The sequence below is a fragment of the Rattus norvegicus genome, chromosome 6 (assembly GCF_036323735.1).
Source record: "Rattus norvegicus strain BN/NHsdMcwi chromosome 6, GRCr8, whole genome shotgun sequence".
NCBI lineage: Eukaryota > Metazoa > Chordata > Mammalia > Rodentia > Muridae > Rattus > Rattus norvegicus.
The window spans coordinates 109,479,383-109,493,810 of record NC_086024.1 but is presented as its reverse complement, the minus strand read 5'-3'; the positions used below and the strand labels follow the sequence as shown (position 1 = coordinate 109,493,810).

The following is a 14,428-nucleotide window of genomic DNA, read 5'->3' as shown; positions in this document are numbered from 1 at the left end:
GAAAAGATGGTTGTTGTACACTTGCAATCCCAGATCTAGTGAGGTGAAGACGGGCAGATTCCTGGGACTAGCTGGCTGGCATGATCTACTTGGCCAGAAAAGAAAGCGTTCTCCACCCCTCAACTTTGGTTTCCCAAGATAGGGTTTCTCTGTGTAGCCCTGATTATCCTGGAACTCACTCTGGAGACCAGGTTGCCACTGAACTCAGAGAGGTACCTGCCTCAGCCTCCTGAATGCTAGGATTAAAGGTGTGCAGCACCGTAGCCCAGCTGTAAGAAAGCCTTTTTCACACAGCAAGGTAGATGGCTACTGAAGAACAACACCTAATGCCATCCACACAATATCCATTCATATACTCTTACACCAAAACCACGCAAATTTAGTATATTATAACTGACCAAAGAAAAGAAACAACCACGTTTTTTTTTTTTTTTTTGGTTCTTTTTTTTTTTTTTTTTTTTTTCCGGAGCTGGGGACCGAACCCAGGGCCTTGTGCTTCCTAGGTAAGCGCTCTACCACTGAGCTAAATCCCCAGCCCCTACAACCACGTTTTAAATGCACACTAGAACCTAGGCTACAAGGACATATGCTATTCTCCAAACTACCCCAGTTTGTGTGTGTATGTTTGATTTGTACATTTATAGAAATGCATAATAAATTCAAATATATTGTTTCCTTCGAGACTTATGGGGAAGCTAATAAGGAACTACGTTAAAGATTCAGCTCCTAGAAACAGAGAGCAGCAATCTGCGTGGCCTTCACAGAGGAGAATAAACATGACTCAGCGGTAGACTTGGAGCAGGGCTTGGGGGTGAGAAGGATGCCATAAACTAAACACTGGCTCTCCCAGAGACACACACGGGCCAATCCCTGGAGCCTGTAACTTGCTCTATAGGGCAGAAAAGTCCTTTGTAGACATCTAAAGATCTTGCCATAGAGCCAGCATTTGGGAGGCATAGGCCAGCAGAACTCTGAGTTCGAGGACAGCCTGGTCTATATAGTGCATTGCAGGACAACCAGGCCAACATAAAGACCCTGTTTTGAAAAAAAAAATAATGGAGGAGTAAAAGAAAAGAGGAAGAAAGAAAGATAAGAAAAGAAAAGAAAAAAAAAAAAGAGAAGAGACCTTGAGATAGGGATCCTTCTTAGGCCAAGGGTGTGCTGAAAGTGTACATGCGTCCTCATGGGAGGGCGGCAGGAACTTAACACAGACAGAATAGAAGGTACTTGGATCACAAAAGCAGAAATTGGTATGATGCCCTCAGAAACCAAAGCATGTGGCAGCCACCAGAAAACAGAACAAGCAAGAAAAGGACTCATCCCAAAGCCTCAGGGAGGCTCCGTTTTTGCTCAGTGAAACTAATTTCATATTTGCAGCGTCTAAAACTGAGAGAATAAATCTGTCCCTTAAATCACTAGTTCAGCAGCCCTGGGGAACTAACTGAGGAAATAAGAAGCAGAGACAGCTGGGAGGGCAGTGGCACCGTTCACAAGGATAAGGACTTCAGACGAAACACGTTAACACACACAGGACAAATCTGAGCAAGTACACAGAGAGAAAGCTGGCGGTCTCAATCATCTCAGCTCTAACTCTATAAAAGCTTTCGACAAACTTTAAAACACTCAGGTCTCACGCCACTGCCCCTCCTTTCTTGTTGGAAACTTAAGACATGGATTGCATATAGTCCCCATCATCTGACAGTTTCTGTGGTCACAACAGGTGCCAGCCCCTGGGATGACACAGTGTCTCTAGAATGTCTGCTCCATAACTACAAGTCCAAGAGCCATCTGGACTGTGGGTCACTTACTTAGGCCATTCAGGTTGGCAATTTTTTCAATGCAGTTTGTAGACAGGGAAAGCTTCCTTTAAAAAAACAAAAACAAAAACAAAGAAAAACGTGAATTAATAAGAAGACCCTAACTGAAATGTCAGAAGTTATTTATCTATAGTAATGCCCATGGAAGATTTTAATTTCATGTTTCTTTTTATACAGAATCAATTTCCCCCTTCAGTCATAGAATTTAATCCTTCATTTTGAAATCTTCTCCCCCATTGATTATAAGTTAATACACATTCATTATAGAGAATTAAAAACAAACTTTTAAAGGGCAATTTGGTGTTATCTATTAAATGCTTAGTACATGTGTTTTTTTGTCCAATATTTCATAGCCTTCTGAGATATTTTTACTTCATTTTATGAATGAAGTTCAGGTACAAAGCTGTTAAATGATTTCCCCCAATATTGCACAGTTACAAAACAGCAGGGCCAAAGTGGAAACCCTGGAACATATATCTTACCCTCATGATTGACTTGAGGAGGAATTATTCATTTTTAATCTGCTTGAAAGAGCAAAAGCAATTACTATATGAATAGCTGGTGAGTAAAGGGTTAAAGCTGCATCATTTTGAGAGCCTCTCACCCACTCACCCACTCAGCACTGCAGTGGGAAGAGGAATGCCTTTGAATCTAGGGCTAAGGCTGTGAAGGAATTCTCTAATTCCTCTCGAGGCAGCCAGTCCAAAAGATGTCTGTAAAACACGAACAGACCAGCTTTTCCTGCATGCTTTCTGGGGACATGCTTTGGTGCATCACACAAACAAACCCCAAATTCACTGCCTTTTAGATGGTTTTATGATAAAAACATTTTAATTACTTTGAAGTCATAGTTGAAGCAAAATTTTTTCCCTGTGCTATGGTATGCTTTCATCACAAGGAACGAGTGGAACTCAGTAACTAAATATGTTTGCTTTCCCTTTTAATTCAAATACATCAGTCTAAGAGATTTGAAGATGTGTGCCCAGGAACGGTCCAGCTTGTTTACTGTAAATAAGGTGTGACAGGAGGTTGCATTAGGGGACATTATGCTTCTGTGAAGCTGAGACTGGGCTTATTTCCTACAGAAAGGGCAAGTGAAGGGACCCTAATTAGATAAACACAGGGTAAAGAACAGACAGGAAAGAACCTTGAAACTCTAGAGTATTCTATAGCCCTGACAAGATACAAGGAAGCACGCAAACATGGGGGATGATGTCTCAAAGTCTTGTTTCAAGTTAGCTACAGAATCCTGCTAAAAACTGTATGGAAGGAAGGCTTAGAAAGTAAATGAAAGGAATTAATATCAACCTGATATTTAAAAACCTAGAAAGTAAAATTACAAAATAAGTATAATTTGATCCCAATTAGAATTTGTTTCTTTTTATAAGACAGGATCTCATCTGACCCTGTGCTAAGGATCCTCCGGCCTTGGCCTCCGCCTCCCAGGGGCTGAGATTACAGGCATATGCCACCATGCCCAGTCTAATTACAATTACTCTCAAAGTAACTGTACTAGTCCTACAAGGTGTGATAATTTAGGTCCATGTTAATTCTTTTTTTCATATTTACTGTATTTTCCAGGCATTTTGAACTGTATTTTAAAGTTTGTTTTGTTCTGTTTGTTTTGGGGTAACCTCTTCGGCATCTAGTAAACAAACATGATATTCCTTTGGGTGCCTTTACAAGAGAAATAAACAGACGTTAAATTTTGTTTTGCTATTTTATTGCTGTACTTGGGTGGAACTCAAGGCCTTGCACACGCAAGTGCTAGACAAGTACTCTTCTACTGAGTCTGACCTCCAGCCCGCCTTCTCCCATTTGTGTGCACACACAGGTGGAGGCCTGATGTCGATGAGTCCTGCTCCTGAATCACTGTCCATCCTCTTCCACCTTGCTCCCTGAGTCAGGCTCTCTCTGTCAGACTCAGGACAAGCTTGCTCTGGGGATTCCTTGTCTCTTCCCTTTGAGCTTGGAATCACCAAGCACTGATGTGGGTTCTGGAGAGCTGAACTGCAGTTCCCAGTGTTTGGCAAGTGCTTGGACCACTCCAGTCTCTCCAGTCTCCTTCTCAGACCTTTTTATTTTATTGTGAGACACAGTCTTGATAAGTTGCTCAGGTTAACTTTGAACGACTATCCCCTGCTTAGGACATAGGCTACATAGCAAACTAATGATGCATTATGTTATTTAGCTTCTCCCGAAAGACTAAGAAACTTCTATCTACAAATACTTTCTCTAAGCTACACCGAATGCTGCCTTGTTGAGCACCACTCCATCAGTAATCTCATGAATCACGCGTCTCCACACCTGGCTCTGTCACGGGAGACGTTACAGTTAACAACAACAAAGGCCATGGAGAGCAACGTCTTTCTAGTCTGTGTATGAAAAGGAAGGAAAACGGAACAACAAGAGGATGAGAGAGGGGAACTCACTCGCAGTTAGCAAGTGTGGACAGAGACGCGTCCATCTTCTCTATGGGGGGGATCTGGGCATACAGCTTTATTTCTCTGGCATCAGATGGCTTCTGACCGGTCTTTTCTTCCTGTGGGAAAAATTAATTGGGCGCAAAATGATCCTCGGTTGTAATGTGGAACAAAAGAAGTCAGAATTTCCTAAGGCCTTTCAATGTTTGTTTCAAAATATTTACTATGCCTTACCAACTTAGATCATTACCCCCATTTACTGTTGGCTTTTGTGCTTAGTGGTCTTACAGCCTAACTAGCCAGACACCTGTTCAGACCTACAAATGGATACAAGCAGAAAAGAACTTCTAGTTGTAATATTTTAAGTCCTTTTAGAGTCTATTAGTCTTTGTGTGGGGCTGGAGAGATGGCTCAGTGGTTAAGATCATTGACTGCTCTTCCAGAGGTCCTGAGTTCAATTCCCAGCAACCACATGGTGGCTCACAACCGTCTGTAATGGGATCTAATGCCCTCTTCTGGTGTGTCTGAAGACAGCTACAGTGTCCTCATATACATTAAATAAATAATATTTTTTTTAAAAGTCTATTAAAGAGTGGGTGCAGCCCACAACCTTCCAGGAGGTCCAGGGTGACCAAGGGTTGTGATCTTGTGTGGTGAGGGCAGTGGGCCCTGCCAAGTCCCAGTATTATTTCTCATGAAGGAGGACCTGGGTGCATGTCTGCTGCAGTTGGTCTGTGTGCTCCAGGAAGGAAAATCCCTATGGATTGTTTGAAGGAAGGCTGCTACAGAGCTCTGCAGTATCCATTTTTTGAGTGTACAAGATCAGCAGTGGATTAAGAACCAAACGGGAAGCACAGTGGCTGCCGGGTCCCATCGACCTCTGGGCCAGGTGCTCCTCCCAAGGACACCAGAGAGAAAGGATCAGTGCTGTTCCTGAATGATTCTGCTGGTTGAAGTCATTTATAGAAGATCCAGGGCACTGAACAACTATGGGCTAAGAACTTAACATGTTTTGAGAATTGCCTATGGGAGAGATTCTGTTCAAGGACAACTCTTGATTGGATTACACAGTATGTGCATCCCAAGGCCATATGAGATCGACACAGGTAGTAACATAGAACCTTTTGTCAGCCTCCTCAAAAAAAAAAAAAAAAAAAAAAAAAAAAAGTCTATTACCTAATAACCGGGTGGTGGTAGTGGTGATGCATGCCCTTAATACCAGCGTTCAGGAGGCAGAGGCAGGTGAATCTCCTACATCTTCGTGTCCTCTTTCCCTCAAGCCCTAGACTGGGCCCAGCATCTTACATGTTATTGGGGATCTGAACTCAGGTCCTGGTGCTTTTGCAGCAAGCTCTTAACCAATTAAGCACTCTCCCCAGCCTCTGGACGCCTATTTTCATCTCATTTATAGGTTAGGGTAGAGGAAACTGACAGTAGATCTTCAGTAAGTGTTGGATTATTCATGCACCCATGATGGGCCTAAAGGACTCATTTATTTTGGATGAAATGCAAAAAGCCCAGAGGACAAATATTTCATGTTTCACTCAAGAATGGAGGTTAAAATGTTAATCTTTTCTTATAAAGTTTATCTTATAAACCATTAACTAATGGCTACCAGAAGCTGGGAAGAGCAAGGAGGATAGACAAAATTAGTCAGAAAGGAGGGGCAAGCTGGAGTGTTCTCTGGCACAGTAGAGTAATTATGATAAGTTTTGTACATTTCAAATGAGATTGCATGCAATCAGGGTGGTGTGACCATAGAGTGTGTATTTAAAAATAGCTATAAAAGAAAACTTTTATTACCACAAGGAGAAATGAAGATTTTGAGGTCAAAGATATGCTAATTACCTTAATATAATTATTTATGTTTTAAATATGTATGAAAATGTCACATCATACTTGATATATTTGTACAATCATTAAATGTCAATTAACACTTTTAAATGTTAAAAAAAAGAGAGTGTTGGGTCAATCAATGAAAAGATATACTTAATGCCTACAAAGATCTTAAACTTAAAGACTATTGGCTATAATGTAACTAGTAATAGAATCTATAAACCAAAACTAAATGAAGACAAAACCAAACCAAACATCAGCTACTATGAATAGGTAAGATAAAGTCCTAAAATACAATTTAAGGAAGATTAACTCTGAGTTTAGCCCATACTTTTCCTTTAACAAGTATCATGAACTATTTAGCCCAGCAGAAATGTGCATGTGTGTGTGTGTGTGTATGTGTGTGTGTGTGTATGTGTGTGTGTGTGAGCATCTGTGTGAGCATGTATGAGTGTTCTTGCACAAGTGTACCTATGAAAACCAGAGATTGATATTGGGTGTCTTCCTCAATCACTGTCTTATTTACTTATATATTTATCTTTGGCTTCTGGAGGCAGGGTCTTTTGTATCCGAGGCTATGAACACATTACTTAGTCAAGTATGACCTTGAACTTAATGTTCATACTACTTCCATCTCCTGGGTGTTAAGAGTATAGGCATGCACCACCCTGCACCATTTTATGTGATGCTGGGGAGCAAATCCAGGCCTTTGTGTATTCTAGGAGAACATTCTACTCTCCCAGTTGAGTTTCATCCCTAACATCTTCCTTCAGTTTTGAGACAGTGTCTCCCACTGAACCTGGAGCTCGCAGATGTGGCCAGCCTAGCTGGAACCCCCAGGAATCCTCCTGTCTCTGCCTCCTCAGCACTGGGATTTACAGGTGCTACTGCACCTGGTGCTTCAGGTGGGCACTGGAGATGTGAATTCAGGTCCTGTACTTATACAGCAAACACCTGAACTCCTGAGCCACCTGCCCAGTCCCAAGAAATGAATCCTTAAAATGCAGTTAGAATAAACACAGAAATTTATAAGCAATAAAATTAGAATTGAAACATCTCATTATTTTATTCACTTTTGTCTATTTCCCAGATACCTAGGATGCTGACAGATTTTTATTCAAAGTCTAGCTATAGAGATACATGGCTCAGTGGTTAAGACAGTAGTAAGTCAGGAGTTAGGTGTGCACACCATGGTAGTACCCTTGCTTAGCATGAGTAACCCCTGGGTTCCATCTACCCCAGCACCAGTACACCTACACCTACACACACACACACACACCTACACACACACACACACACACACACACATACACACACACACACACACCTACACACACACACACACACACACTCCCCAAAGAGATCGTTTGTCCAATTTTCCCCAGTGGTAATGTTCACAGAACTATAATCTATCACAGTCAGGGTATTGTTACTGATAATCAAAGCATTTACTCAGATTTTCTACAATCTGCCTGGTATCATTTGTGTTTATGAATGTGTGTAATTTATATTATATTTTTTAATAGTATAGAATAGTTTATTCAGGGCATGGGGAGGGGAGTTGAGAGGGTAGTAGAGACAGAGAAAGGCAGAGAGACAGAATAGAGGAGTAAAGGGCGGCCATGAACATGTGGAGAGAAAGGGGGAGAGTGGGGGGGGGGGAAGAAGACAAGAACATATGTTAACTCTTATACAATTTCATTACTTGTGTAGGCTCAGGCATCCACTACTGCAGTCCCCAAATCAAAAGAATCTCTTGTGCTGAATGGTCAAATGTAAACAATGGTCCAAATTCTCCTTGTATAGTTTCTTCTTCTTTTTTTTTTTTTTTTTCTTTTTTTCCAGAGCTGAGGACCAAACCCAGGGCCTTGTGCTTGCTAGGCAAGTGCTCTACCACTGAGCTAAATCCCCAACCCCCTTGTATAGTTTCTAAAAGAAGGAAAAGCCATCTACTCACCCATCTGGACAGGGCTTCTTTGATTGTTGTTGCTTTTGCCTTAAAAAGGGTAGGGGGAGAAGAAGCAAAGGCAGTCTTTAGAGGTGTGATCTGTTCATTCAGTTTTAATGCAATAATTACTGGCCTTGGCTTCCACCACTAAAGCATTCAATTCTTTCTTTGAAATTCTAAAATATATGCACAATTAATCTCCTAAGAACCCAGTGATTTCTTTAAATACCTCTCAGGAAAAAAGTGGAAATTATTGTATTGTGTCATATCTAAACATTTTACTCCAACTTGGTTTACAAAATAAAACAGCTTTTAGTATTTGATATTAAAATAGATCTTTTCCACTGATTCTATATGTTTTCTATATCTTAACATCAAAAAGTAAACGCACATTCTAATTATAAACAATTTACAGTCACTGAGGCAAGATAGCTATGATGAAATTTTAGAAAAATAGTAACAATTTTATGATATATATTTCTTTTTCATGTCTGCAAAGGATAACCTGACCAAAAAAAAAAAAAAACCCTGACTCTAGGGCTTTGCACATGGAAGGGAAGTATTATATCTGATATTTAAAAATGTATGTAGGGGGCTGGAGAGATGGCTCAGCGGTTAAGAGCACTGACTGCTCTTCCAGAGGTCCTGAGTTCAAATCCCAGCAACCACATGGTGGCTCTCAACCATCTGTAATGAGATCTGGATCTGATGCCCTCTTCTGGTGTGTCTGAAGACAGCTACAGTGTACTTATATATAATAAATAAATAAATCTTTAAATATATGTAAAAGAATATTTAAATATACGTAAAAGAACTCTTCATAAAGTGCTATATTAATAAGTACAGGAGACTAGAGAGGCCCCTCAGTTATTAAGAGCACTTATGCCTCTTCCAAAGGCCTGAGTTCAGCTCCTAGCATCCATGAAAAGCAGCTCACAACCACCTGTAACTCCAGCTCCAGGGCATCTGTACCTCTGGTCACACACACACACACACACACACACACACACACACAGGATCAAGTATAATAAAAACAAATCTTAAAAACCAAGTACAAAATAAATATTCTAAGTGACAGGAAAGTATCTGGTATAATTTAATTCCAATTATTTTTCTTTCATAGTAGAACATAAAATGTTTCATCTAATAATAAATAGCATCTTTGATTCAATATATTAAAAACTTTGAAAGCATATAAAAGATGTCCTTAATGAATCAAGAGGAGCCATAAACAATAGCAAAATGAAAAAGTTAGATATTACTATATCTAGAAAGTACAATTCTGTACCAATAACTCTTGTATCAAAAAGGGTCTTATGAGGCTGGAGAGATGGCTCAGTGGTTAAGAGCACTGACTGCTCTTCCAGAGGTTCTGAGTTCAATTCCCAGGAACCACATGGTGGCTCACAACCATCTGTAATGAGATCTGATGCTCTCTTCAGGTGTCTGAAGACAGCGGCAGTGTGTTTATGTATAATAAATAAATAAATAATCTTTTTTTTTCTTTTTTTCGGAGCTGGGGACAGAAGCCAGGGCATTGTGCTTGCTAGGCAAGAGCTCTACCACTGAGCTAAATCCCCAACCCCTAAATAAATCTTTTTTAAAAGGGTCTTATAAGTTCAAAAAAGAAAGAAGAGAATGCTGAGGTATACCTCAGCGGTGAGAATGCTTCCCTTCCATGCCCAAAGCCCCACAGCCAATCCCCAGTAGGGATGGGAAGAGGAAGTCAACATTCAATAGGAAACTTCTATGGTCGGATCGCCAGAAAACATGGTATAAGACTTAACATACTTTAGAAAGTTATCATTGCAAACTCAAAAAAGACAGAAGAAAAAGGAAGAAGAGGATGAAGATACGATTGATGTGTTCCAGCAGCAGACAGGAGGCGTCTACTGAAAAGGGAACCTGCTACTTTACTCCAGAATTTTGTTATAGACCAAGAATACATTCTCAATTAGAAAACCGCAATTTGGTCCCGCCACATCCTGACTACTGCAGTATAGTTTCTCTCCTCTTTCATTTCCCTGTCCCCATTTCTTTATTGTACATAAGTAACTGGTGTGTGTGCACAAGCATATTGCTCTTTTTTTCTTTTCCTTTTTTAAACTAAATGGCCGATGTTCTGTTTTGGTTACATCAGATGGAGACAGTCTGGGGACAGTTCTGGTTCTGTGACAATATCCCCCTTCTCCACTAGTGGCATGCTCAGTCAGCTCCTATCTCTCTATCCAGTAAGTTATTTTGCTCTCATTGTTTTAACAAAAGAATCCAACAACACAAAATCCTCGCATACCTTGTTCGATTGGAGAATTTTAATGTTTTTCATTTATCATTGTAAAACCAAGGACAATTTTATAACTTTTTTGTACGTAGCTGTTACATGTAGGGCAATCTGTCTTTAAGTAGGGATAAATTACTCTTGAACAAAATGATCCTAGATAGTTTTCCCTTCAAGTCAAGCGTCTTGTTGTTTAAATAAACTTCTTGTTTAAAATGAAAAAAAAAAAAAAAAAGATTGAAAACACTGAAAGGAGGTTCTTATATCTCTTGCAAGTTTGGCTGGACAAAAATGAAAGGCACATAAATTAAAAATAAAGAATATGAGAAATATTAATAACTACATACTTACTAGATCTAGAAATAAAATATTTAGAAGCAAAATACAGCAATAGCTTTAAGACAAATAATGTATGTATTCCAAGAAAAAAAAGAGCCCCAACTGTTAAAGACTTTGAATAGACTATAATATTTAAAACATTCAAATAGAATCAGAGATTTGGCCTGCTCTCTTCCCCCAAAGCTCCAAGTCTACAGTTTACAAGTAAGTCCTAAAACTTTTCGAGAACAAATATTCTTTGTTATACAAGTTGTTTCAAAAAACAGAAAATGTGGGGAAGCTGCACATTTGTGAGGACACTGTAAACTGTGGGATGGCTACACCCGGAGCCCTATGATCTTTCAATATAGATTTGATTCTAGAGACAACATCAGAATCTTCAAAGCCAATGACATATAATGACCATTAATGACCCTGATCAAAATAGTTTATCTTGGCCAGGTAGTGGTGCACGCCTTTACTCTCAGCACTCAGGAGGCAGAGGCAGGCGGTTCTCTGTGAGTTCAAGGCCAGCCTGGTCAGAGGGAGTTTCAGGACAGCCAGGGCTACACAGAGAAACTGTGTCTTGAAAGGAAGGAAGATTCAGTCCCCAGCTCCGAAAAAAAGAAAAAAAAAAAAAAAGAAAGGAAGGAAGGAAGGAAGGAAGGAAGGAAGGAAAGAAAACTAGTTTATCTCAACAATATAAGGAGCAAAACAGACGAATTGCTGTCAGTCATTAATTAATGGATTGGAGGGGAATCATGTTTACTTAGTGAGTGCAAGAAAACATACATATTTCTACACTGCATAATAAAAGCTATCAGCTGATAGCTGAACTGAAGCAAATACCATACCTCAGGGAACTCAGTTCCACAGCTGTTCACTGTATGTCTACTGTGTGACTTGCATTCTTCTATGTCATATTTTTTTTTCTGAGTCCCGAGATGACAGGTGTGCACCATCATGTCTGGTTTTCTATTTGATTCGGACACATAATGTATGAAACAGATTCCTGCCTTCCTAGAACTTAACATCTATTGAAGGAAGTAGATCTGTGTGTGTGTGTGTGTGTGTGTGTGTACAATATGCACATGCATATGTATAAACCTAATATATATGTAACCATATATATATACCATATTCATAAGAAAGTAAATAACTATAACATATAAAAGGTAAGTAAATATAAGCAAAATAAGTACTAAGTAAATCAAGTAATATACTAGAAGGCAAAAGTTATTAAAAGACAAAAAACAATGAGGTTAATAAATGGTATCCGGTTATTTGCCTATATGTGTAGAGAACATGTCTTTTAAATAAGCTGGTCAGTATGAACTGACTGGGACAGCAACATTAAAATAATTTTCTTTAGGATTCCCAACACATCAAGGATATTCAGTACACTGCTAGTTTAACACAAGGGCTCTTTGTCAAGGTTGTAATAAAGGAAGTACAAACTGAACTGATCAAAAGGAGGAGATCAAACCATCACCAAGTACAGATCCGAAGGAATAAATGGCTGTTAGTGCAAATGGTTCAGTAATGGACCGCGTACTGACAAAGCTAACAACAAAATCAGGAGGAGACAGTTTCCGCTTGAAACTGTTAAAAGACCATGACGGCATGTGGTATATACAAGAAGCTACTAAAATTCACAAACAAAACAAATTTAAATTAGCAAAACTATGAATTAACAATTCATAGATAGTCAACCCCAGGCAACCAATGAGACACTCAAGTGTTTGTATTCACTGAAAGTCAGAAAAATTAAGAGTAAAACAATAGAATTACATTATATATTATATGCATATATGCATCTTCATATTAGCAAAAGTTACTAAGAATATAGAGAAGTAGGAACTCCTGGGTAATGGTGGAGGGAGTAAAAACTGCTCTACATATCCTGGAAAAGCAAGATAAGGCCACACACCCTTTGACTAAACACTCCTTACTTTTATTTTCCAGGGAAACCTGTGCCTGGGCCCATAAAAAAGGAGCATATAAAAGAGCTTTCACAACATTGTGGGAAGAGTTAGAAGCAATCTACCTATTTACCGCAATATAAGTTGCTGTAGGATACTGGTTCCTCTTAAGATAGGAACCAAAAATTCCTAAAGGACCAGGTGGACATCATGAGTGGGTAGAGCTGGCTAGGTAAGGTCAGAGGTCATGTAAAGAATTTAATTCTCCTTAGCTCCAGATAATTTCTGGCTGGTGGAATTTGCAGGGACAAAAAAAGGTATCCTGCCACTTTATTTCTTCAAGTATAAAAACTCCATTAATTAACTAATGCCCTTTCTTCATACACCATCAAGAAAGGATTGCCAAGCATGGCAGCATAGGCCTATGATCTTAGGACTAAGTAGGCCATTGTGATGGTTTGCATATGCTTGGCCCAGGGAATGGCACTATTAGAAGGTGTGGTCTTGTTGGAGGACGTGTGTCACTGGGGGTGGGCTTAGAGATCCTCCTCCTAGATGCCTTAGGATGGTCAGTCTGTTCCTGGCTTCCTTCGGGTGAAGATGTAGAACTCAGCTCCTCCTGCACCATGCCTGCCTGGACACTGCCATGCTCCCACCTTGATGACAATGGACTGAACCTCTGAACCTATAAGCCGACCCCAATTAAATGTTGTCCTTTATAAAGTTTATATTGGTCATGGTATCTGTTCACAGCAATAAGACCCTAACTAAGACAGCCATGGATCAAAAATTTGAGGCTGGTCAAGGATTCATAACAAATTCAATCCAAGCTTAAGCTACACAGAGAGACCCGGTCTTCAAAAAACGGAAAATAAAAGATGCCATCAGTTACCTAAGTGTATTTTGGTAATATTAAATGTGGGTCCCAGAGATCAAACTCAGGTCATCAGGCTTGGCAGCCAAGTGCCTTCATTTTCTTCTCTGAGCCATGTCTCCAGACTCAGAAACTGGAGTTTGAATGTAGAATACATTCTTTTTCTTGGAAACTATAATAAACAAGACTTTGGAAACTACTTTAAAAAAAAAATCCAGGGGCTGGAGAGATCTCAACAGTTGAGACTACTTATGGTTATGTTGCAGAGGACCAGAGTTCAATTCCCAGCACCCACCCTGGGTGACTCACAACCACCTGTAACTCCAGCTCCAGGGGACAGGGACTCCACCGGTACCCACACACGTAGTGAAAAACAAGTCTAAAAATAAATAGCCAGGTATGGTGGCCCATAGTTTAAAAATATTCAAGTAATTCGTAAACATGTATTTCTGAAAGAATCAGACTTACCACTATGCAGTCAGTATGGGGGAACATGACTTCATTATTCTAACACCCTAGGCTTAATTCCTGTGGGTTGACCTAACACTGGAAACACACACACACACACACACACACACACAAACACACACACACACACACACACAAAACTACTAATCCAGTTAGCAAGCCAACCTTATACTTTGCTAAATAGTTCTGGCTGGGTTGGATCTGAAATCGTTTCCAAACTAATAGTTTGAAACATCAAGTACGTAAGCAAAAGAGGTACGTTTTCCTTGGTGACAAGCATCATTAGTTAAAATTGTTGCTCCATAAGAACTCTGCGTAGACTACAAACCTAAAGCAGCAGCGTTTCTCAAAGTGTGCTGAGATGCTCCCCAATTTCAGAGATGCTTAAAGTGCACCTTTGAAAGACACATTCCTGAACCCCCTGTCTTATTATAAACAACAAAAAAAAATGTGCATTCCAACGAAGCTCATATTTAATCATGTTGGAACTGGAGGAACATTGGCCCGATAAATCCATCAGAGACAGTTCGAACACATCTAATAA

At 39.8% G+C, this 14,428-nt stretch overlaps 1 protein-coding gene across 4 annotated transcripts in view; it reads right to left on the bottom strand.

Annotated features, from left to right (window-relative positions):
- Nucleotides 1-14,428, bottom strand: part of Dnal1 (dynein, axonemal, light chain 1) — a 36,261-nt gene that overhangs the window by 21,391 nt on the left and 442 nt on the right. For 2 of the 4 annotated variants that reach the window (NM_001109477.2, XM_039112929.2), the window contains exons 2-4: nucleotides 8,034-8,072; nucleotides 4,250-4,359; nucleotides 1,809-1,864 (exon numbers count right to left, since the gene is read on the bottom strand). In NM_001109477.2, the coding sequence (NP_001102947.2) occupies nucleotides 1,809-1,864; nucleotides 4,250-4,359; nucleotides 8,034-8,072 (205 nt within the window). Of the gene's footprint in view, nucleotides 1-1,808; nucleotides 1,865-4,249; nucleotides 4,360-8,033; nucleotides 8,073-11,474; nucleotides 11,863-13,884; nucleotides 14,403-14,428 lie in introns of those variants that run through there. The other 2 variants (XM_039112928.2, XM_006240352.5) reach the window with 2 other exon arrangements.